Source organism: Gasterosteus aculeatus, chromosome 7, assembly GCF_964276395.1.
Source record: "Gasterosteus aculeatus chromosome 7, fGasAcu3.hap1.1, whole genome shotgun sequence".
Taxonomy (NCBI): Eukaryota; Metazoa; Chordata; class Actinopteri; order Perciformes; family Gasterosteidae; genus Gasterosteus; species Gasterosteus aculeatus.
The window spans coordinates 31,026,558-31,052,252 of NC_135694.1; the positions used below are offsets into that span (position 1 = coordinate 31,026,558).

Genomic DNA, 25,695 nt, shown 5'->3' on the forward strand with positions numbered 1-25,695 from the left:
GCTGAAAGGGAGATATGAGGAGATATGAGACATGCTTCCTCTCCGTCAGGAGTCCCGACTCTTTACCTTCCAGAGACCTGCCATTAAAACCAGCGGTGGAGAAATCAAGACGCGGTTGGAGTTAGAACTGCTATTTCCTCGAAAGTCTTTGCAAATTTGTTTTAATGGTTTGATTCATTTTCATTCTGTGGCAGCGGACATTGAGGTGTCAGAAGTTAGAAAGAGGATCTACAATGCGTTAAAGGACTCCTCCAAAGCTCGTAAATTACACCACCCAAACCACTTCATTCCGTTGAAGCGACATATAACTTCAAAAAGAAAGGAAACGAGACGATATGTCTTACAAATAAAAATATTGAAAATATGTAGAAAAAAATATTTTGAATAAAATTGACACTTGCATTCTATTATGCTGATATAACTAAATTGATCAAGTGTATATTTCACTAAAGGAGGAAAACTTTGTAATAAATAATTCAGCTTTAAAAGAATTCTATTAATTTGTGTGTACATTTATATTGTTGACATTATTTTTTCTTTATTCAAAATAAGGGGTTAAGAAAAGGTTTAGTGTTCATCCGGCAATATTTGTGGCGATACAAATAAATCCAACCTTTTCAGTATTCCACCTTCCACTCGCCAGAGTCCCCTTATTTCGGACAGCACCTGAACGTGACGCGGTCGCCGTGAGACAGATGTCGTCACCGTCCGCTCCGCAGGGGGAGGGACCTAAAAAGAAATCTCAACTCCTGGATGTGACGGTCGCGCGCTACCGAGGACGTTCCGTTTGACCCAAAGATGTGCGGGCTCCAACTCTACACGTCCCGTGGATTTCACTTCCTGTCACGCTTTTAAGTGGCTTCTTCTTGTTTTTGTAGTAGTTTTCCAAAAAGTTTTCTCCTTTTGGTTCCTCTCCTTTTCCCCGGAGGGAAGAAGGAGATCCATCCATGCTCGGAGCCCGCAGCGCGGGGCTCGGAGCTCGGCTCGATCCGCGGCGGATGTGAGTTAGTTTTGGCCGCGATTAACAAATACAAAAACAGCGGCGATGCGGCGTTAAAGTAAGGAATACAATTTGAGGAAGAAGCCGGAGTGATGAAAATGACCGGAGCCATGGAAACTTCTTTCAAACTGGCTTTGAAGAAACCGCCCCCGCTGCGGAGCGCAGAGGTAAACAAAACGATCGCTTTCTCCTCCTCCTTCTTCTCATTAGCTTCGCTGTGCTAAAGTTAGCTGCCGCTTCGCTCCGCTGTCACTTCACTTTGACTTCAGTTAATTACCCTCAGTAAGACTTTACGTCACTTGCTAATGACGTTGAGCTAACCGGATAGTTTGTTTCCAACGTCGATGACGTCTCTGACTGAGCCTTGCAGGAGTGACACTTACTTAAAAATGTTTTAAGCTAAAGTTGAAGCGTCCAGCGCCAACTACATAAGCTGCTACCCAAACGGAGGTGCGGGGACCCAACTGGGTCGTTGAGAGACGCTTTCAGGGGTCAGCTTGTGGTCCATGACATGCTTACATTTTGAAAAAGGGTTTACTGCAATGCATTCTGGGTCAGGCAGCAGGCCGATTAAAACCAAACCAAACATCACACCGTGAACTCCCATCAGAGGACGTATTCCTAAACTCAGGAGGTAGTTTGTGTAACGCTTTAGCTCGAGGGAGGCCGGTTGATTTAAAATCACCACCTCTTCCTCCTCTCCCTCCTCTTCCTCACATGAAGCTGTGGAAAGCAGCCGGCTGGTCATCGCTGCATTGAGCTCCGTGCTGCCTGCTGGTCTCTGTCAGAGGACACAAAGAACAAAACAAGTTTTTAAAGAGCCTCCAGGTCCTTTTTTTAGACGCCGCGATCCTCTCGCGCCTCCACGCAGGCGTTTTGTTCCACTCGTGTACGACTCTGTGAAGTGGATCGCCGGCGCCGCGATAAAGTCACTAAATTTAGCTCCACCCGCCCACGTGCAGCGGAGGAGAGCTCCTCTATTTCTCTCTGTTTTCAGGGATGCTGAAAACACACGTTTGGAAAGGCGGTGAAGACAAACAAGCTGAAATGTTTCCATCACAGCGGCCTCGGGGACGATGGTGGAACCATTTAAGAATGGCCGCGGTGCTGTTCTCTATGGACCTGTGGATTCATGTTGAATTCAGCCTGTAACGTCATGGAGGATCGTAGTCGTCCTCCGGTGCAAAAACTGAAAAGGCTGTTTTAACAAAGTGCCTTGAAATTTCCCTTTTGGAGGCCCAGTGGAGTATGTTAACGTTCGGTAGGCGAGGCGACGGAGGGGCGAGGTGGAGAAGCGCAGCGCGGGAATCCGGCGTGGTGTTTTCACAGCCTCTGTGGCTGATGTGAACGTTTTTGACGTGCAGATGTTTGTGGCTTTGCTGGCTGATAACTCCACCCGCCCCCCCCCCCCCCCCCCCAGTGCCAGCCAGACACGCCGCGTTGCTGAAGGGAGGCCAAGTGCGTGTGCGTCTGCGTGTGTGTGTGTGCGCTCAATGCTAATCGGGTTAAAGTTGAAGTCATAAGGTGTCATGTTTTTGGAACTTTTCTCTAGTTTCAAGTGTTCTTCAACGCAACATGATGTTCATTTTTGGTAAACGATGGACCATTTAGAGACAAACCGACATAAAGCAGGGGAGGCTTTAGGGCGGGGCTTACTGTGATGGACAGGTTGTTACCAGCGTCTCTTCATCACTCCTCCACATTTCAAATACGATCACTTGTGTTCATTTGTTGCGGGAAAAAACAACAACAACGTAATCCAACATGGCTGAAATTTAACTCAAGGCTTCAAATCATCCGTCCACAAACCAACAGGTGTGGTTGTCATGACGACGTCCACTTGGATTATACTGCCTCTGTTCTATCGAGTTGTCTATATGTGTACATTCAGTTTGTGCTTTAGAGGCCGTGCCAGGGAGATTTCGTAACATTCATTTTGCATTTCAATTTTTTAAAATATGATTCTGAGCAGGATTTGCAGCCCCTCAAAAAATACATTGTTAAAACATGTTTAAAAGTGGCCATGTATGTTATATTACATCACTATCTTTGTGCCTCCGTGTTGCTTTTGTACAGCTACACGTCTGTGTGTGTTTGCAGGTGCGGATTAATGATTCACCCTCTCAGCAGCACAGCTGTTTGTGTCCTTCTACTTCCTGTGTTTTTCTCTCTTTTGGCCTAAAATATATGAAGCATTCATATTTCATCTTTGTCGGAGGTCATAATCCTGTGAAGGGAGGCTTCGTCCCACTGATCGATGGTTAGCGGGAAACCAGCGCTCCCAGTCGACAACTGGTCCTGGAGACTCACTGATATTTTCATGCATCCAATTATAAGCTCTTATTATCTTGTGCGTTTTGCGTTTCGCGCCACTTAAATCGAGGATGAAGGTGGCAGGACTCAAAGTACGCGATGTTTGTTTGGCGGTGTTTCAGAGTGTGTCGTGGCCCCCGGGGGCCTCGGGGATCGACAGCCGTCACCTGATTGGATCTCTTTGAAGTGAGCTACTTTTTAAAATAACCAAACGGGAAGTTTCACTATTTGACCGTCAGAGGATCCATGTTCAAAACCTCACAAACATGACCAGAGATGTATCCAAAATAAAAAAACGTCTTCATGCTAATTTTATTTTTCCCTCCGTAAAGTTTCAGTAAGTTCTGTCCGACGTAAAAACACACACACACACACACACACACACACACACACACACACACACACACACACACACGTATGCCCGGAACAACATCAACAAACTGCAAAATGAAACACAGGGGAGACTGTGTGAAACAGGGAAGGGGAAGCCCAGGCTGTGTGTGTGTGTGTGTGTGTGTGTGTGTGTGTGTGGCTGTGTGTGTTTGTGTGTGTGTGTTTTAAATGGGTGAATAAACACAGCCTTCCGTTGACCCTGGGCCCCTGAAAGCTTCCCTTGTGGAGCCAATGAAGGCACCATGTAACCGAAGGGCCCGTGGGCCGGAGACCAGACACGTGTTAGCATCTAGCATTAGCTGCACCACCCGGGCCTCTCCACCCGCTGGCTGCTGTTTGAACGTAAGCGCGTCTGCTCCTCCTGTGGTTTCCCTCGCTGCACAGCGGCCTCAGTGTTCCCGGTGTGCGTGCACGTTTGGCTGCTTGCGTGTGTGTGTGTGTGTGTGTGCGTGCTGCATTCCTCACAGGGCGGCGGGCGTGAACAGACGTATTTCGGCCCTGACCCGTTTGCTCTGTGAGGAATGCTGACGGATGCTGCAGGTGGAGGCGGCTTGTTTGGGTTGAGTCAGCCGGTGACGATCGGCGGCTCTCCTCTCGAGGACGAACACGGACGCACACTTTGTTTGAGCTGTGGTCTGAATGTCACAAAGGTTTATTGCTTATTAAGTAAAGTCGCATAACAGCAAACGACACCGTGCAGTGACGAGACGTCATTTAAAATATTTAACACATCGGAATCAAACAAGCAAAAAACAGTACATTTAAACTTTATGTAACTATATGTGATGAAACGCATCCGTGCTGGTCGTACACAATTTAAAAAATCTATTTCATGGCTGCTGTGATATAAATCCATCCAAGAACAAAAACTAGTGATTTTATTTATGGTGATAAACAAACAAATCCTGCAAAAAAATGGCATTTGTATCCAGTGTTTTATTAATATTTAACATCATACATTGATTAATTGTTAAACGGGTTTATATGAAGATTAAGTGAAACTCCTCAATACCATATTGCCTTGATGTGGTTCATATATAAATATAAAAACGTTGCTCCTTCTACGATTCTCCAGTTCCTCTGAGCAGAAGGAGGCCGTGTAGGAACCTGCCTCAGTTCTCATTAAAACGCCTTCCATGACCTCGTAAAACAGGTCCGGAATGCGTGACAGGGAAGCACAGCAGCCGTGTGCGTGCGTGTGTTTGAGCTTGTGTGTGTTTGTGCGTGTTTGTGGGGTTCCAGGGTTTTTCCGTTCATTTAGTTGTTGAATTGTGTACTTTCAGATCAGAACATATTGCACACGAGTCCAGAAGATAAACGTACAAACTACAGCTGTGGGTCCATTTAGAGAAAGTAGATTGAGGTTAGAGATCCATGCTGGGTCACAGACCCCCCCCCCCCCCAGCAGCTGGATGTTTCCCTCCAGCACAGCTGCTTCAACTGTATTTAGTTTCACGTCGTGGTGGAAAAAAAGCACCCAAACCAAGTTGCATCAGTCTGATGTTCACAAGATGCTCCAGTAAACGTTGTAAACATGAGTTCAGTCAAACCGACCATAAAGCAGAGGATGCTTTAGGGCGGGGCTTCATGCTGATTGACAGGTAGTTTTCACGGTCTTTCCGGCCTACCAAAGTTCTTTTCGAAGCGAGCTGAGCGGCGCTGAGACCCAAAGCAACCCTGAACGTACGTGAGGGCGTCCTGAGGTCGCTGGATAAATATATTCATACAGCCGCAACTGATAAAATCCTCTTTGTTGGAGTTCTGTTTTTTGAAGCTCTGCCCTTCTCTAGTTTTTCACATATATTTTCTGGAAGCCACTTCGTAATTCTTGGCAGATTATACGGGTGGAAGTTTACACAAAAAAACACACTTAGTACACGTTCCCCCATTTTATTTAACTTTTGTGATGCCAGGAATCCTAAAACAATATTGATATCAGCATAAAGGTTCATCTCTTTTGAGGATTTATTCTACAAAAAAATAGAAAAAATGAAAATAATGAAATCTTTCCATCGGACAGTGTAAGTAACGTCTGTGCCACCTAATCGCAGCGTGAAGACCAGAACCATCGCTCATCTTTGGCTTTTATCCGTCACCTTTTGCCAGCGTAAATGTTCCAGGTGTGAGACCTTTGTGTCCCCTTTCGTCTCTTAAAGTTCAACATAAGGTTTGACATGGACATGTTTTAATAATAATTCTATTCTGCCACCGATCTCTCATTCAAAGTCTTAAATGACTATAAAGGAGAGAATATCTCCCTCATGCAGCACACACTAATATATATATAATATATATATATATATATTACACACACACACACTAGGGGTGGGGGAAAAAAACGATTCTTCGATTTCTCTCGATTCTCTCTAGAACGATTCGGTCTCGATTCAGAAAAGTTAATAATTGGAATAAAAAAATAAAAAAAAAGTTCATCTCTTGCGAGATATTTGCCAGCTCGCGGAGCGTGAAGGTTGGTCTCTGCTCGCACTCGACGGTGTTTTCTACGCGCTCGCTGTTTTTGGATTGGCTGGAGTGATGCACTCACACAACTATAGAAGCCCATTTCCGCACTGAAGAAAGATAGAAAGTAGAAATTATGAGATAAAACCTTGTGAAAAAACAAACGCCCCCTTCGGTAACCGTAGTGGAGCGTAGACGACAACCAGCTACAAGCATCATTTACCATCATTACCGGCACATTAAGAGCAACGCGTCCAGCTCGCAGACCGGTCCGTCAGTCTGAGTCTGAATATCTAATAACTTTACCCAACTATGGAGGAGCCTGCGCACATCTCACCTCATTATTTACATTTCCCAAAAAGTCGATCCGTATACAGATTTGGACTTTTTCCGGTATTTTACAAATACGGACCGGCCTGAGACTAAGAGCAGCTTTTTCTTCATTTAAAAGAAAAATGAATCTGTTTAATATTTGTTTTTACATCGGCTACTTCATATTGTGTTGAAATGAAAGCTGCGTTGGTTCTTTCATTGTTGATAGAAAATCATATTTGTGACAAAGATTTATTTTTCTCTTATAAAAAGTTAGAGAAGGTAATTCATCTGTTGATTATTTAATTGAGAAGAATGAGAAGAAGAATTTAGTTGATTCTTTAATTATCAAATAAAGTAGGAAGTGATTCGCAACCTCTGAGTAGCAAACTCAGATTTGAGAAAATTTAGAAAATCGAGATGCATCGATAATTGTTTTATCGGTTTAGAATCGATAATCGGTTTGGAATCGAATCGTTGACCTCTGAATCGGAATCGAATCGTGAGGTGCCAAGAGATTCCCTCCCCTAGTACACACACACGTAATGCTTTATTTTGACACAGAAACAGAGCTGATCTAAGTGCAGTTAAAGGGTCATACCGCAGCTTTCTGGGAACATTCCCGTCCGACAGACTTCTGCCGCCGGTGTGTCCGACAGGAATGAAGCCGAGCTGGAAATGATGAAATGAAGTCGTGTGAACTTCTGCAGAGAAGCAGCGAGTTCTCGCTGATTTCCCTCCTGTGGTCTTTAGCGTTCATTTTCATGTTGACTAATTCTGTTGGGTAAGTCATCTCTTCACACGCTGGGCTTCCTTGGTCCATTTAATATATATATTTCACAAATAAAATCTATTTTCTGTGCTTTTGCACCATGGATAATACACGCAAATACCCCCCCCCCCTCCCACTATCTCCCCCCCATCACTCGGCGGCCTGTTTGTCCGGCTCCTTTCTTGGGCGAGTCTCAAAGAATGCGAATTGTTTACCTCTGGAATGCCGGGAATGTGACAGCTGCATTCCGAAGAATCATTATGACCCGTGTCATAACTGTGTGTCGCTCACTCACTCACTCACTCACTCACTCACTCACTCACTCACTCACTCACTCACTCACTCACTCACTCACTCACTCACTCACTCACCATCTCTACACCGAAGGGTCTTTCTCAACGTACTTCAGACGATGTATTGTGACACAAACAGGAAATGTTGTTCATGGAAGTTAGTCACAGTGTGTGACGCCGGTTGATGAAGTGTGTGTGTGTGTGTGTGTGTGTGTGTGTGTGTGTGTCTTTGGGCTTCACTCGTTGTCTTGAGTCTTGTTGTGTGTTTTGCTGTTGTTTCTACGCTGCCATACAAAACGTTTGCCTCCAATTTTTAAGCATTTAAGTTCAGTCAGGAGTCCTTAGTGCACCTTCGACTGGACGTCACAGTATGTCTGCACAGGGTGTGTGTGTGTGTGTGTGTGTGTGTGTTTCATAATAACGTGACGCTGGCTTCCAGCGTGATTCACTGAGACGTAAATGTTGGCACATGTTCCTGCAGTTTACGACCAGAACGACTGGATTTGCATAAGAGTTTTCGAGTGCCCGAGAAGTTCAGATTTTTTTAAACATGTTTGTTTCCGATTTTCTGCTTGATTTTAGTAAGAAATACGACATGAGCGGTTTCTTTCTCCCTGCATCTATTAAACGCGAGTAAACGGCTCGTGTGCTGTGGCTTAACTTCTTGCAATCTGCACTAAACCCCTCATCTGATAAACGCGGTCGGGTGGGGCAACGAGGTGATTGACAGTTCAACACCAGAGGCCTACACAGCGTCTTAGTCACCTACTCAATCCAGATATGGTCGCTTCCGCTCACTGGTTGAAAAAACAAATCCAAGACGTTCGCGGCCCAAATGTCTTCTTTCCAACTGAGACTTTTTCCATCTAAAATGTTTAAGGCGCATGGAAAGCTCTGCGTGGGTTCCGCCTCAGTCGTGGTTAAATCCCAGCTGATGTCTGCAGCGAAGGCACCACGCAGTCCAGGTTCACCTGGTCCCTGCGTGACCCCCCCCCCCCCCTCCCCGAGACTCGCATGAAACCCAACCAAACCAAGCGCCCCCCAAACCGCTGGAAGCCCGTCTCAGCAGATCGCTGAGCGGGACCCTGCTGTCTGTTCCCCGGCCGGGCTCGCTGACAGCCATGAAGGCCGGGAAGACGATGGGGAGCGGGGAGGGGAAAGGTGGGGGGGGGGCAGAAAGACAGATGAGTTTTAAATGGGGCGCAATGAAAAGCTGAGCAGCTTCAGTGTCGGACCCTGAAATCGTACTGCTTGAATAATTGAGGTGAGCTGGTCGGGCTGAAGGGGAATGATGGACTGTGATGAGAGGGACGGGAAACACTTCGTTTAGTTAGTTTAGGAGGCCTTTTGAAATATGTGAACACAGACGGCTTGTTTGGGCCGTAAGTGTGGAGTTTAATGGAAATGTTCACGTGTTGAAAGTAGTCATAACAAATATTTTATCGCCTGCAGCCAAAAGACCAAAATCCAGACCGACCCACAGGCTCTGAACCAGTGTTCATTTTGTCGACGAAAACTATGACGAAAATTTTTCCGTGACAAAAACGATCTTAAAAAATAAAAACTATGACTAAATCTATTCTAACTTTTGTTAACGAGACGAACATGTTGGTGGTTGACGAAGTCACGATACTTTTCCCCCCTAAATTCGCACGCAGCCGACAGACAACCGACAGGCAAAGTACGGCGGTTATTAACGCGTCATGATGACGTCATCCACCAACCCAGAAGGCAGCGGTGCAGCGGTGGTTCTTGTGCACCGACTACGGACCGTGACGACTATTTTACGCTTCGTTGAGTTTGAACGTGGCTTCGTTAGTTCAGCTCGGCTGTCTCGGGTTAGCTGCCTGTTAGCTGACTGTTAGCTGACTGTTAGCGGGCTGAAGCCGCGCTGCTTCACAGAAACATGAAGACCCCTTTAAAGACCGTCGGACCTTTCTGCTCTGTTCTCTGGCGACGACAGGCAGTGTTTCCTCGCTGGATGAGACGCTCCGTCACAAACACGTCTAACGTGATAAACTCATTGCAGGTTCTGAAGCCAAGAAAATAATGTATTTCACCGATTGTAGGACGTTAAGGTCTTGGTTGGGACAGTGGAAACAATAAAGGACCATAAAGTGTCAAAAGCATCGCAAGTAAACAGACAAAGACAACAAAGTGTTGCGTTTAGGTCCCTGGTCCTCATCAAGTTGTTACACCTTTGCCAATTGGTTAAAATCCAAATCCTTTCATGTAATGATTTTTCACATGTCATTTATATCAGCTCACACAAACACTTCAACCATTTGTTCTTGGTCTCCGTCACATTTTACAACCCACTGTGGCCCCGAGTCAAAACGTTTGCCGACCTGCTATAGACCTGTCCTATGAGGGACATCTATAGACCTGTCCTATGAGGGACATCTACAGACCTGTCCTAGGAGGGACATCTACAGACCTGTCCTAGGAGGGACATCTACAGACCTGTCCTAGGAGGGACATCTATAGACCTGTCCCAGGAGGGACATCTATAGACCTGTCCTAAGAGGGACAGCTCCTGTCCCAGGAGGGACATATATAGACCTGTCCTAGGAGGGACATCTATAGACCTGTCCTAGGAGGGACATCTATAGACCTGTCCTAGGAGGGACATCTATAGACCTGTCCTATGAGGGACATCTATAGACCTGTCCTATGAGGGACATCTATAGACCTGTCCTAGGAGGGACTATTATGTAGTTATAGACCCAACACAGGGGGTCCCTGGGCCTCTAAAACTAGACTAACCTTAATTACATTTTAACTAAAAAGGATTAAAATGACTAAATGTGACTAAAACTAATATGCATTTTTCGTCTAAAGACTAAGACTAAATCAAAAATAGCTGCCAAAATTAACACTGCTCTGAACCAGCTTTCGTTGTCATTTCTAGACGTCACAGGGAAACATGCACGCTTGTCCACCCTGCCACAGAAAGTTCACTGTAAGCAGCGAAAGAAAAGAAAAATAAGTTCTGTGCCAACTTCATTTATTTTAGTGAAGAAAAAACCCAAACCAAAGTGCAGCTCGGATTACATGACGGGTCAGACTTTCCACTTCAGTGTGGCGGTCCTTTTTGCGCCTGTGTGGCAGTTCGGTTTGGCCCGTGCGGCAAAGGCAGTTGGTGTGGTGCTTTCTGGGAATCGCTCCAGTTGTAGTTGGGAGTAAAGGAGGAGGCGGAGCTTAAGGCGAAGTCAGGGCACACCGAGCACAGCGTCTGCAAAGGGACAGAATAACAGCCTCTACTGGCATCAGGACGGCCTCTGCTCTCTCTGCTGGCATCAGGGCGGCCTCTGCTCTCTACTGGCATCAGGGCGGCCTCTGCTCTCTCTGCTGGCATCAGGGTGGCCTCTGCTCTCTCTGCTGGCATCAGGGTGGCCTCTGCTCTCTCTACTGGCATCAGGGCGGCCTCTGCTCTCTCTACTGGCATCAGGGCGGCCTCTGCTCTCTACTGGCATCAGGGCGGCCTCTGCTCTCTCTACTGGCATCAGGGCGGCCTCTGCTCTCTCTACTGGCATCAGGGCGGCCTCTGCTCTCTACTGGCATCAGGGCGGCCTCTGCTCTCTACTGGCATCAGGGCGGCCTCTGCTCTCTCTACTGGCATCAGGGCGGCCTCTGCTCTCTCTACTGGCATCAGGGCGGCCTCTGCTCTCTCTACTGGCATCAGGGCGGCCTCTGCTCTCTGCTGGCATCAAGGTGGCCTCTGCTCTCTCTGCTGGCATCAGGGCGGCCTCTGCTCTCTGCTGGCATCAGGGCGGCCTCCGTTCACGTGTGTTCTATCTGCCATCGCTGAGAGCTGTCATATTCAACGAGGCCACGTGCCTTGGCAGGCACATCCCGTTACGGTTGCCACGTCTGAGTCGTGTTTCCATTACCCGCTCCCCACAGGTCGTCACCGGGCTTTTAAAAAAATCTTTAGATGCGAACCCGTCCTCCTTCGCTTCCACCGTGAAGACTCTCGGGATCCAGAGCTCGCGGTTGTATTTGTCTGTTCTTTCTTTTCCGCCCTGTGGACTTTATTTTTTACTTTTTATTTTCAATATATATTCCTATTGCATTATGTTGTTCTAAGGGCGGCACGGTGGCGTGGTGGTTAGCACTGTCGCCTCACAGCAAGAAGGTCCTGGGTTCGATTCCGCCCAGTGGCCTTTCTGTGTGGAGTCTGCATGTTCTCCCCGTGTCTGCGTGGGTTCTCTCCGGGTTCTCCGGCTTCCTCCCACAGTCCAAAGACATGCTCGGGGATCAGGTTAATTGGGGACTTTAAATTGCCCGTAGTTGTGTGAATGTGAGTGTGATTGGTTGTGTGTCTCTGTGTTGCCCTGCGATTGGCTGGCGACCAATCCAGGATGTACCCTGTCTATCGCCCGAAGTTGGCTGGGATGGACTCCAGCCCCCCCGCGACCCTGTGTGCAGGATAAGCGGTTTGGATGGATGGATGGATGGATGGATTATGTTGTTCTTGCACTATGTTGTCTTATCTGTCTTGTTGTCCATTGTCTTACTGTCTGATGTTATGCAAGTCAAATTCCTTGTATGTCTGACATATTTCGGTAATACATGATCCTGATTCCTGGAAAAGTCATTTTCAAGCCCCTCTTTTCCTAAAGCCGCGTCTCGTCCAGCGGTTAGAGGAGAACCGTCTGGTGCGCCTGAAGAGGGGATTTAACACTTAAGTGCAAACTCTCACACTGATGCCTCGCTGATAAGGCCGCCCTGCCGCGGTGGAGCAGCGGCCCGGAGCTGTGATACTGTGGGATCACCGATGACCCCCAGTGAGGCTTTAGCTCGCTGAGCCGGCTCGTGTGGCGGCGAGCGATGGTCACCGTGGTCACGCCTTTATCTTCCACTGTGCTTTTACCTAGATCCCAAGCAGGATTTCTTTAATCCAGAATAAACGTTGAGCTTTTCTCCAGTGAAAAGTCTGGCTGTCATGTAAACACCACCATGGATATATATACACATATATATATATATATATATATATATATATATGTGTGTATAATGACAGAAGGTCTTCCATAACACTTATTCTTATTTGATAGAACACGTTGTGATCCGCCCTGTTTGTCCTGAATGGACGCGTTGTGTCCCCCTGTCCACAATGTCCCCTCTGTGCTGGAGGCGTGGGGCGGAACCCTCCACAAAGACGGACCTGGTTACTCCCCAAAAGTCCATTGCTCTTTCAAACATTCAGGGGGAGGATGCTGAAGGCCTTTTTGCCGGCCCCCTGCGGGGTCGCAGGCGCCGCTAAACATGGCAAATAATTTAGCAAACACGAATGGCGATATGACGTTGTGGATTCCCTCCACTGGCCCATTAAACGCTCCAATAGAGGTTTGGTTTGGTGCTTCTTTATTAAGTCATGAAGCAGCCAAATCCGCAGCGTTTCACTGACATGATCACAGCCGCTTTAATGCGGAAAACAAAACATGCAAGGAATTCATTCATTCATTCATTCATTCAAGAACAGACCAAAACATTGTTTTGATGATGTACAATTACCTTTTGTTGATGTTGAGGGTCTTTTTCCACCCAAAGACGACTTTGGTCCGAGACACATTTGTGTCTAAGTTCAATGTTTTGGTGATCGGACCCTTCATCAAGTTATCATGAGAAAACAATAAATAGCTACACCCCCCCCAAGACCAGCCCCCCAGACCAGCCCCCCAGACCAGGGGGGTGCCGGCCTGCTTCTGTGCTGGTTGTATCACCAGCAGGTGGCAGCAGCACTGCAGATGAGCACACACACACACACACACACACACACACACGCTCAGAGCATAACTGATCGTTTGTCTTCTTTTTAAGTTTGACAGCCACTTTTTAGATATTTCTGCAAATAGTTGCATCTGTTATTTTTAGCCTTTGTAGAAACTAACTAACTGTCTTGATTGGCAGCTTGCGGGTGTGAATCTTGGGGGTTTGGATGACGTGCTGTGAAGCCGCGTGGGCTGATCACCCTCCGATTGAGCGGACCAAGCGGAGCTGCCTGTCTGGGTCTATTGATCAGCTGCTGCACAGCGATCGATGCGTCAGACGGGACAGCTGGCTTCTCGGGCCTGTGGAGGAAGAGAAGAACGGTGTCTGAATACGAGAGTCCGTGAGAAGATGACTTCTCCGTAGTGACCAGCAGGGGGCGACGGCAGCGGTGCCATAGAAGTCTATGAGAAAATGACTTGATTTATTCCCTCAGTAAACATTTAAACACGAGTTTATGGTCTCAGTCTCTAGTTTCATTAAGGAAATTATGGATGCTTTAGGGCGGGACTACTGTGATTGACAGGTCTCTATCCAGGTGGCTGCTCTCCTCTCGTGTCAGTTCTTTAGGTCGCTGGTTAATCGTTATTAAAATAAGGGCAAAGCTCTTAACACGGCACTAGAACGTGCTGTAATAAACAAATATGTTTATTAGTAAGTAAATACACTTCTAGACCGTTAAAACATTTACCATCGGTTTGCCTCCAACAAGTTTTAAAATACAAATGTGTCCATAAATCAGGCGGAGTATTAAATGTGACCCAGGAACATGCTAACACCCCGGGGGGAGTTCAGCCCCCCCCCCCGCTAGCTGGTTGCCTCAGGCCTCCGTATGTCCAAACCCACACACACACACAGACACGCACACACATGCAGGCTCAGCGCCATGGCGTGCTGAGTGCAGCAGTTTGTCGCCCCCACAAACCCACTCGCTGTGAGTTCTAGTCGCTGCGGTTCTCTGTTTCTCTCTCTTGTTTCTTTACATGAAACTCAACCTTTTCTTTTGAATACTTGACCTGTTTCTTTACAGAGCTCGCACAGAGGGGATAAAGTAATCAGTCAATATGAGAGATCATAGATGATTGCATTGTGGTTTATGGAGTTCTGCACTTTTCCGCCCTCTACATGTTGTTGTTTTACGCCCTCTTGTGCGTCGCACATTAATGCAACAAACGGCGCGCTGCTAAACGACAATGTGAAAAAAAGGTTCACTAAAATAAACACAAACTCTCAAATGTCAAACTATTCCCTCCAAACGCTTCAAAGTGATATCAGTATGACACAAAGCTCTGTGTGTGTGTGTGTGTGTGTGACGTTATTTGTGTAAATAAGCAGTCCACCTGTCAGTAGCGCACACACACACACACACACACACACACACACACGGTCCTTATGAGAGATTGTTAAGCGTATTATATTCACCGCTCTGCTTGTGCATATTAAATATGTTTTGAAGTCTTTGCGTCTTTCTGTGCTTGCAGGACCTGCACGCCATCTACTGCCACCTCTACCACATGGACGTCCTCTCTCACCTCAGGGAGCATCAGCTACGGTGAGCCTAGCCTAGCTTAGCTTAGCCCACAGGCTCTCCCCGGTAGGTGTAGATGGTCGTCGGCCTGCTGCGTGCCGGCTCTGCAAAGGCCTTTTCCTTGTTCCCTCTCAGGTGTGTTTTAGACGCTTTTGTTCGCGTCACGCTGCTGTTGCACGTGAAACGATGCGCGTGGAACCTTTAACTCGCGGGTTATTGCCGAAGCCGCCGTGTGTTCACGTCTTCACGTGCAGTTTAACCTGCGTAAACATCTGTGTCTTTGTGTCTCAGGGCGATGTGCACCTCGGCCAGGTACGAGCGCCACGAGGCCAACCACATCCTCTTCTAGTAAGTATGAGGCGCCGAGCTCCTTTTTTTACTCTTCTACCTCCTTCTGGTGTCTTTTTAAAAAAAACGTTCATGGACCTGGTCTTAAGTACCCGAAGCACCAGGCGCAGCAGCGAGGTCGAGGTTGGCGAAAGGTCGCGACCTGAAGCTCTGATGTGCCCTTTGAGTTCCCCTTTCAGCCTGTTGGATGAATGAAAAATGAAACAACCTCCAGCCTTAAACACCCGAGCGTGATATTTAACGTCCGTCCGATCTGTTGTGTCCAGCGCTGACAGCACGGCGACCTGCTGGTACATCCTGCTCTCTGGATCCGTCTTCGTCAAGGAGCACATGTACCTGGCGAGGTGCTGGTATGTAACCGCACACACACACACGACGCAGCTCGCCCTCGTTGTCAAGTGGAGTGTGTGTGTGTGTGTGAATGTGGGTCTGTGCGTCCATGCACGTGCACGTCTGTACATGCATATTTACACATGCTCAAACATGCAAACCTGCCAGTCGGGAAGACGGACGTTTTGAAGGAAAAGAGACAACAACAATAAAAAAACAACAACAACGACACAAAGCGTGAAGTTAGTGAAGTATAAATAACCTCAGGGCAGCTAGTGCTGACCGTGTGTGTTCATTCCAGTGCGGGTCAGTTGGTAATAGAGTGGGGGGAGTGTGTGTGTGTGTGTGTGTGTGTGTGTGTGTGTGTGTGTGTGTGGAATGCGGAACCTGTGGTAAAACAGTGGCCGGCCATGTGTTCCTGAGCAGCCCGGAGCCCAAAAGCACATCCAGGCAGGAAATGAGCCGAGGCTCCACACACACACACACACACACACACACACTGAGTTCCTCCCTGATTCAGACGCCAACCAGGACGTCTGACAGTCACCTACTTTCTGCTCTTTTCTTTCTTTTGTTTCACACTCCGGAGAATAAACGAACGACTCCTTCGGATGTAAAACCTGGAATATTGTGCGCCTCCTCCTCTTCCTCCTCCTCCTCCTCCAGGGGATAACGTGCTGGATGCCACTTCACTTGCAAGGAATCTAAAGGAGCGACGCCTCGGCTTCCCGTCGGTGGTCAGTGGAATCGGAGCCTTCTGCTTCCCTTCTGTGCACATCTTCTCGTCCTCACAGTGATCTGTGATCCGGTTGCGTTTTTTTTTAAAATCGCTCTCTCCTCTGAGCGTTCCTGCCTGCCGTCGTTTTAACCACCGGGCAGCCGGGATTGATGCGATACGTCACGGATCTACACTGTTACTTCACACAAACGGCCAATGGGATTCTCCTGTTGGATTCTGGATCATCGCAGAAAATGCGTCTGTGATTGATTACGACTTTTGGTTCAACAACGTAATCTTCAGGAAAGGTCTTTTCAATGTAATTCATAGAAGTGAAAAAGTAAAGTTAAGCTGCAACTCACTTCCTGGTTTGAGGACACTTGGGGGGTACTTTCATATTGACCACAGCGTGGTGCTTTGCTCCCTGACATACAGGTGGAGGTAGATCCAGCACTCTCTCCTCCACGACTCATTTGTGTAAAAAGAAAAGTGAATATTTCCTCCACCAAGTTTCCTGTGAAGTTTATTTTGAAAATACCGCACAAGGAAGCACAGACATCATTGGTGGTGTGTGACGATATGTTGATGGCTCCGTTCTACCAATTTAAGGTTAAATACACCCGGTCTTATTCGTATCAACCATATGTGTAGTATACATACCCACATACATGTATGACATGTGTGTGTCACAGTTTGTTGCCCCGGGGCTCTGCAGCTGTCTCTCTCCTCCCGTCTGCCGACAGCTTGTTTCTGCAGGGAGACAAACGCTCACCTGCCTCAGAGCTGTTTGTTCAACTCAAACTTTGACTTCTTGCAGAGGTAAAGAAGTCCTACTTGTGTACAGACTCCAATGAGCCTGTGGGCCACGTGGCCGGCAGTGGCCTCTATCAATCTATTGGATAATTGAACCTTTTTGATGATAATATATAGAGATATCATGATTGAAATGAGAGAATCCAACACGCAGGGACGATGGCATCAGAGCGTCGCTCCACGTCCCCTTGAAATAATTAAACGCGAAGCTTTGATTTCACATCGACGTCCTTCGACTGTTCCCATGAGAAGGAGAAAGAAAAGAGGACTTTCATCCTCGTTTCCCTCGTCGACGCGTTATGAAGACGGGTTTCATCTCCGCGTCACTTCAAGAGGACGGCGCCGTCGTGATTAAGGATGTGACAGTTAGCTCCTTCCTTTGAGGTGGAGCGTCCTCTAAGGACATTGTGCCGTTCATGTGGTTCCTCGTGAGGTTCAACCTGCAGCCCAGATATAGTTCATCAGATGTTACGTTTCAAAATGGCACCAAATGAGACAAAAAGCCTAAAAGGGAAGAGTTTGGGTAAAGAAGAAGTACTAGAAATATACGCTGAGTCGACGCTTTGAGCCTTTTGAGCCTCTCCGCTTCACTCTTTGAACAGACCATTATATAATATTATTAATATATAATATTATTGTGTTACTGCTTCTCACGTGTCACCATCTTTCAATCCAAGTCATAGCAGTTATAGTTAGTTATGTAATTCTAAAAATAAACTGATAATGATAAGCATTAGCTGCAGCTTAACCCGCCACAGGTTCTTATTCCTTTTGGGTTTTTAGCTTTTAAATGCATTGCTTCAATTCATCAGTGTTTTGTTTTTTTTAACCCAGAATGCTTTGCTCCTACAAGCATCTGACTGGGGTTGTAGAGAGAAAGGTGGACAGTAAAAATGGTCAGTGTTGAGGCTTTTACACTCTGGGGAGTCGACCAATAACCAAATACGCTATATCAAATATCATCTAGGACTTTTATTTTGAAAGGTGAAACAGGATGAGGGGTTCTGGCTTCGCTGCTTTTGTCAATTTGGAAACGAGTAGGAAAGTTGACTACTTCTGTGTCTCGTTGGTCACTTCCACGCACTCCCCCCCCCCCCCCCCCCCCCATTAATAACTATGGCCCTCGATGCAGAGCGTAGTAACCAGAGCACGCTTTAGGGCGGGGCTTACAGTGATTGACAGGTCACCTGTCCTTCCAGTTAGGATTTTTTGCAACCAATAGACGTAATACATAAGCCCACTGCTTCTGTGACGACATTCTACCATGATGGTTTGTGGGGGTGGGGGGGGGCAGGGGGGGAGGATGGGAGGAGTGACTTTTGTTTGGTGTCTTGCAGCTTCGGCAGGCAGCTGGCGGGGAGGCGAGGCTGTGAATGCATCACTTTGGAGCCGTCAGAGATGATCGTGGTGAGTCGAGACTCCGCCTCTCTCTCTTATTTTGTTGCTGGCCCCTCCCCCTTTTGATCCTCCCGCATCGCCCACCTGTCCTTTGATATTAGTCCTATTTTATGTTTTTATTTGATGTCTGTTTTTTCTTTCTCCCCCTTCTTTCATCTCTCTCCCCCGTCTGGATGAGCTGTGGTTCTCTTGTCTACTGATTGAAATGAGCCTCATTGGCAGGATGTGTTGCCAAAGCTTCAGCATGAAATATATTGAATTTCTAGAAGCCTCTAATGACATTAAATGTATATTATACATAAGATGGTGTCTCTCAAAGGGACTTCAAATTACGTGTGAATTCTGATTCATATCATCAAGTAAAGTGGAAAAAAGTCTCCACCAGCTGCTACGTGCAGCGGTGCATTGTGGGTCGTTTACAGCCTCGATGCCCAGACGTGTCCCTCTTGAAATTCAGTTTCTACCAACGATATCTGTAACTGATCCTCTCCAGCTGATTGTTATTGATGATCCATCGCCAGCTGGAATCACTGCGTGATAAAACAATAGAAACAACAAGGAGAGATTAAATAAACTCTGATTAAAAAAAGACATTTAAACTGTCGCACTGCAGGAGACAAACCGCCACTCCGCTCGCTGAGGCAATAACAACTATATAAGCTGACTTTCATTTCAATTAATCACAGTTTTACGGCTATTTAGCGCTCATGTAACACTGAATTATTCAACCACAGTATTTATATTTGCAGCTTCAGGCAGTTCTTCACTGGTTTTTACACCAACCGTCTCTTCTCTTTTCACACCTGGTTGTTCTTTTTTTTTTTCGAGCCTCTAAACACGAAGGTTTCCTTATTTTCTCTCCGTTTTATGTCGTGTTAAAGTTAATATCTTTGGATTATTGTACGAACCAGTTATTCAAACGCATGACCTTTAGACCTTTATTCTGACGTTTCATTTTCTTTAAGCAAAAGTTTAGTTGTCTTCTGTGCAGATGTGACACGCAGTGGACACACACGGTGGACACACGCGGTGGACACACACGGTGGACACACACGCGGTGGACACACGCGGTGGACACACGCGGTGGACACACGCGGTGGACACACGCGGTGGACACACGCGGTGGACACACACGGTGGACACACACGGTGGACACACGCAGAGGACACACACGGTGGACACACACGGTGGACACACGCAGAGGACACACACGGTGGACACACACGGTGGACACACACAGTGGACACAAACACAGAGGACACACAACTCTGCATTCCGCTGTCAGCGTGTGCAGCTTCCACATAGACACAGTGTGTTTAGTTAATTATGGCCATGGGGGCCGTAGCCGTTGTGACTCTGGTCACGGGGGGGGTTGAGTCCTGAGTGGTGCATTGTGGGAATGAAATGGAGGTTTAAATGAACGGAGCAGACAGGAAACACAACCCCATTATATTCATAGAGATGTCTCAATGGCTGACATTGTTGGTCACTGGGGGGCCGGGGGGGTCTCTCTGTTTTAAGGAGTAGCCGTAGTCATGGTAACGTCCCCCCATTGGTTCCTGGACTGATGTTTTGAAGCCTCCAGTTCGGCTTTTTTGTCGAAAATGTTAAGAAATGTGCCTGACAAGACCTCACATGACCTCTGAGGCCTCCGCATAGCGCACCCAACCCTCCAGCTGCATTATGGGTAATGTAGGCACAAGACTGTGTGAAACCCTCCAACTGTTAACAGAGGAAAGAACAGGGAGGTTTAGCGTTTAAATATCAAGCTTTACTTCTGCTCCACTTTGCAAAATAAGTATTCATCACATTAAACATTCGGCTCTAAGTGAGAAAAAGATAAAACAAGTCAAAGAAAGATGAAAAATAAGCCAAAGCGAAGTCTTGCTCCTAAAGTCTTTAGCGTGTTGTTGTTACTGACACAGCGGGAGGGAAGCTGAGAGGCCGGAATCGCTTTTCTTCTTCTTCCTCCTCCGCCTGCCGAGGATATTTGCGTATTCACGGCTTCCTGGAGGAAACTGTGCGCTGGTTGTGCGCTCGGTGCACGTGTCTCGCAGCATGTGAGTCAGTGCTTCCGTGTGCAACATGCAGAGCGACGCCTCTTTTCACTCCTCTCGCCTCCGAGGACCTGAAGTTGCAGGAGCTCAAACTTTCCTTTTTCGTCAGAATTTGAATGCTTCTATTCATTGTTTGTCCAGAAGTTTCCCCCGGCTGGGTTTGGGCCCCCCCCCCCTCCTCGGTATTTCCTGCTTTCATGTGTTGTTGTGGTACCGGGTTCGCCTCCGGATGAGTGCGCTCGGCTGGCACCGGCTCTCTGCGCTCTGGAGGAACTGGATGTTCAACCAGGAGCCGGCAGGCGAGCCGGGCCGGAGCTCCTCGGACCCCCCCGGCCCCACGGCGAGTAACGCGCAGGAGTCGGACCGCCGGGACCAGAACTGGGAGTGTACAAATCGCGCCTCGGGGGCCGACATCCAAAAGCCCGAGGATCGACCCTCCGCCGGCACCCCCCCGCCCGCGGGCGGCGGGTCCGAGCCCCGCGGCGGCGTCCGTTCTGAGGGGGGTGTCGACTGTGTGTTGCAGGTGGATAACGGCAGCGAGGCGGACGACGGGTTCCTGCAGCGGGACGGGTCCCAGCAGAGGTCTAGGCGGCGCTTCAGGAGAGTCAACCCCCGGGGGGAGCGGGAGCTCATCACCGACGGCCAGGAGCCTGCCGCATACAACACGGTAAGGGGGGGGGGGGGGGGGGGGGGGGGCGCACACTGGCCCAGTAGAGGGACGCGTTGGTCCTCTGAGGGTCACATGGACACCTGAAGGGGGAAGAAACAAGGTCGTTATGAGTGTGTGTGTGTGTGTGTGTGTGTGTGTGTGTGTGTGTGTGTGTGTGTGTGTGTGTGTGTGTGTGTGTGTGTGTGTGTGTGTGTGTGTGTGTGGAGTTTCCCTCCCTCTGATAGGATCTCGAGGGCCTTGTGTCAGTTACAGTTTTTACTAATCAATGGAAGCCACACACGGTCCCACACACACACACACACACACACACACACACACACACACACACACACAGCTCCCTTGGATGTTACAAAGAGGCGTCATGGAGAGCTCACGTGTGTGTGTGTGTGTGTGTGTGTGTGTGTGTGTGTGTGTGTGTGTGTGTGTGTGTGTGTGTGTGTGTGTGTGTGTGTGTGTGTGTGTGTGTGTGTGTGTGTGTGTGTGTGTGTGTGTGTGTGTGCGTGCGTGCGTGCGTGCGTGCGTGCGTGTGTGTGGTTCAGGCACCTGTCTGTTGGGCCTCTGTGACTCACTGGGAAGTAAACAGACGCACGAGAGCAGCAACAGCAACAACAACGAGGAGGAGGAGACAAAAGACAACATGTTGTCTTTTTATTTATTGTTCTAATGACACGTGAGGCTCCAGAAGCTCTCGGTGCTGATGTCACATGTTTGTTCGTTACGCAAAGAGAAATCAAAACCAAAATTTGTTTGTTTGTTCGCTGAATACTTTGAGAAGTTCTGATTTACGAACAGATTGATTGATTGATTGAATATTTAACCGGTTGTTTTCCGGATCACTTTAATTACTAAACTAACAGGACTAAAATACATTAAAAAAAACCATCTTTGTTTTTGTAGAGTGCTTTTACTTTTACGGAGTCGCCCAATAGTCTGATGCTAATGGCTGCAAATACATGTCACACACACACACACACATAGACACACATAGACACACACACACACACACACACACACACACACACACACACACGTAGACACACACACAGACAAAGAGATCTAGTCTTCTGGCAGTGGATCAGAGGATGTTGTTTAGAGGCCTTATTGAACCTTAATCACATCAGTAATCCATTATCACCGGTGTCTCCCTCCCTCTCCGTCTCCCTCCCTCTCCGTCTCCCTCCCTCTCCGTCTCCCTCCCTCTCTGTCTCCCTCCCTCTCTGTCTCCCTCCCTCTCCGTCTCCCTCCCTCTCCGTCTCCCTCCCTCTCCGTCTCCCTCCCTCTCCGTCTCCCTCCCTCTCCGTCTCCCTCCCTCTCCGTCTCCCTCCCTCTCCGTCTCCCTCCCTCTCCGTCTCCCTCCCTCTCCGTCTCCCTCCCTCTCTGTCTCCCTCCCTCTCCGTCTCCCTCCCTCTCCGTCTCCCTCCCTCTCCGTCTCCCTCCCTCTCCGTCTCCCTCCCTCTCCGTCTCCCTCCCTCTCCGTCTCCCTCCCTCTCCGTCTCCCTCCCTCTCCGTCTCCCTCCCTCTCTGTCTCCCTCCCTCTCCGTCTCCCTCCCTCTCCGTCTCCCTCCCTCTCTTAATGGCGCTGGAGTGAATCGGATGTTTTTATGTTTCTCTGAAGCTGTGAATGCAGAAGCTCCATGAAACGGAGAGAACATGTAGCTCCAGCAGTGAGCCGAGGACCATCCTGATTTTTGTATTATTTTGTGTCACGTATTGATTGACGGATTGATCGGTTCCCATTGATCCCATTCGTCCCAGAGACACGAGATCCTGCGCGCTCTGTCGCCGCTGTGACGGACCGCCGGGATTCAGCAATGACTCTCACACACACACACACACTCACACTGCACAGACACACAAGCACAGAGAAAGTCACTTCATTAAGACATCGGATGCCTCGCTGGGTTACCGTCTTTCCCTCGGGGGAGAAGCTCGGATGGATACATGGATGACTAGAGGGACGTTCAGATGTGTGGTTGGAGACGTACAGATGAACTCATCCGGGCCCCTTCCACACAGGGGGGGGGGGTTCAGCCGAAGTGCTGCGTGAAGCGGCGTGCGTCCCCTCCGCTGCTTGGTGCACGAAGGAAACGGCGCGTCTCTTGCAACGTCCGTGGTTTGCACACTTCCTGTTTCTCACGTCCGACGTGTGTTTCGCTTGTTCTTTCGGTCTCCCGTGAAAAGCTTTAGCTTTTCTTTCCCCTCTCGGGTCGCCCGCCAAGTGTGAAGCCCTCCATTAATAACGTAAGGCGTCTAATGAAGCGGCGAGGGAGGAGGGGGGGGGGGGGGGGGTCTAAAACGAGCGTCTCCTGAGTGGAGACACGTCCTGCTCACCCATTTTACTCCATGTAGGTGAAATCACACATCACTCCCCCTCTAAGCACATGCATTTAAAGCACATTAAAAATCGCCCCACGTGGATCAGAGCAGAGGTCAAAGGGTCGCCTGCAGGAAGAGGGTGGAGCAAAGGGGTCAAGTGGGTGTTTCCTCCGCTCTGGCAGTCCCGTCTAACGACCGCTCTGACCTCCGTGACTCTCCTCGGGTCACTCCGACCATTGCTCGCCATCGGGTTGGACCCGAGGCGGCCTTCCTCCACGGGTGGGACTCACAAAGGAGAAGGGCTCATCTCCCGCCGCCCCTCGGGGGTCGGAGGTCTTTGTTCCCGGCCTCCGCGTGTCGTGAGTCCAACCAAGGCGCTCGGCTGGAAAGCGCTTTCCTGTTCCGATGGCGTTGGAATGAGCTCACCGGCGTCGGCCACTTGTATGGAGTTTAGCGTCGTGGAGCGACGGAATGCGCGGCCTCCTTGTCCTCAGTGGGGTTTTATGCGACCGTGGGGGGGGGGGGGCAGGTTCCCAGTGTCTGCTGATTTCTTAAGCCTCTTTTCGAAGCTCCTCACTGCTTTAATGCAGCTTTTCTGAACGTTTTCAACTAACTGACAGGTTGTCAGCTCAGAGCCAACGGACGGTCATGTGATGAAGGGCAGATGGGTATTGATTAGCAGCTGTCTTATCTCATCCACAGCACTAAACTATAACTAGCGTTTCTCCATCGACCTCAGAAAAAGAAACACCCGTGTTGCTGTTTTTTTGTATTGACGGCCTCAGCTGTCACGTGACCCAGCGGCCAAAGAAAGAAACGCTGACTCGACTGCGCCACTTCGTTCTGATGTAGATGTCCTGTTTAGCCATGAGAATGACCGTTCTAAGAAGAGCTAAAGATCAGAGGGAGCAGGACACACTGCAGCGAGGGAAGTAGAAGATGAGGCGGGAAGGAAGAACCAAAGAATGCTGCTGGAGGATGGCGGCGGGGCCGGGCGGCGGTGGGCGGCTGGGTTTAATGCGAGGCGGGGAGAGCCGGGTGAGACGAAGGCCAGGTGTTAATTGAGCACTCAAGTAACACGTCGATTTGATGTTAACTCGGACACTTTGTACGTATGTGTTAAGTATCCAACCCAGACGGTGGAACCAAACCAACCACAGAGGTGATCAGGTCTCCAGCTAACGGCGCTCTCGGCTGCGATCTCCCCTTCTGGTTGGGGGGAGTCAGGGAGCTCCTATTCAATATGTTCAATGTGAACCCAGAGCTGAAGCTGCAGGCAGAGTGTGTGTGTGTGTGCGTGTGTGTGTGTGTGTGCGCGTGGGGTTCAGTAGGCAGCACAGTGCACCACTAGGGCGTCTTATCTGTGGCTAATTTCAGGGATTACATCAGCGGCACTGAGATGAAAACCTTGTTGAACTGGCCCCTCTGCTTCAGCTCGGCCTCCTCTTATCTGTCTCCCGTTCACCTCCCCCACACTCCCCCCTTTCTTCCTTCTGTGTGTGTTTAAATGTTTCATTGAAGAGCTCCTCTCTCCTAACGTCTTAACTCACTGTCTCCTCTCATTCACGTCCGAGGCCTCTTTTATTTATTAGTTCTCTTCTCTCCAGTCCGTCACGTGTAGTCAGAAAGGGGGGGGGGGGATTAACTGACTGGTGTAAGCAGACATTTCATTTATCTCAGCTGGCAACATCTCTGGACGGACGCCGCGCGTCGAGAGGCGTGAACAACAATAACAGCTCAAATATAAATGAAAAGGAGCTACACAAATCTACGCTACACAACAGTCAGATACTCACTATCTTTTGTCTTTTAGTTTTCTGTGTGAGTCAACTTGTAGGCGTGTGTATGAGCTCCTCTCATTAGCTGCTTGTACGTGTGTGTGTGTGTGTGTGTGTGTGTGTGTGTGTGTGAGCGTGACACACTGCTACAGCTGACTCTTTAATTAGCCTGGCAGAACTGATTAGCTGTAGCCCCCCCCTCTCTCACACACACACACACACACACACACAATGCAGTAAGGGAATGCAAATTAGTGTGTGTTGTCCCAGTAACAGGGCCGAGAGACAGAAATGGACAGTACCCCCCCCAAAGAAATCACTGAGCCACGTCACGCCTTAGTGAGCGACACACACACACACACACACACACACACACACACACACACACACAGGATGCGCCTGTCTAGTCTGTGCAGACGTG

The 25,695-nt window shown here is 48.6% G+C and overlaps 1 protein-coding gene across 7 annotated transcripts in view; it reads left to right on the forward strand.

Moving 5' to 3' along the window:
- Window positions 1-135: 135 nt before the first annotated feature.
- The window catches only part of rapgef6 (Rap guanine nucleotide exchange factor (GEF) 6), a 63,771-nt gene continuing 38,211 nt past the window's right edge, over window positions 136-25,695 (forward strand). For 4 of the 7 annotated variants that reach the window (XM_040180500.2, XM_078107002.1, XM_078107001.1 and 1 more), the window contains exons 1-6: window positions 136-1,167; window positions 14,800-14,870; window positions 15,138-15,194; window positions 15,461-15,544; window positions 18,393-18,462; window positions 21,034-21,177. In XM_040180500.2, coding sequence (XP_040036434.2) covers window positions 1,093-1,167; window positions 14,800-14,870; window positions 15,138-15,194; window positions 15,461-15,544; window positions 18,393-18,462; window positions 21,034-21,177 — 501 coding nt within the window. In that variant the 5' untranslated portion in view covers window positions 136-1,092. Of the gene's footprint in view, window positions 1,168-14,799; window positions 14,871-15,137; window positions 15,195-15,460; window positions 15,545-18,392; window positions 18,463-20,208; window positions 21,178-25,695 lie in introns of those variants that run through there. The other 3 variants (XM_078106997.1, XM_078106998.1, XM_078106999.1) reach the window with 1 other exon arrangement.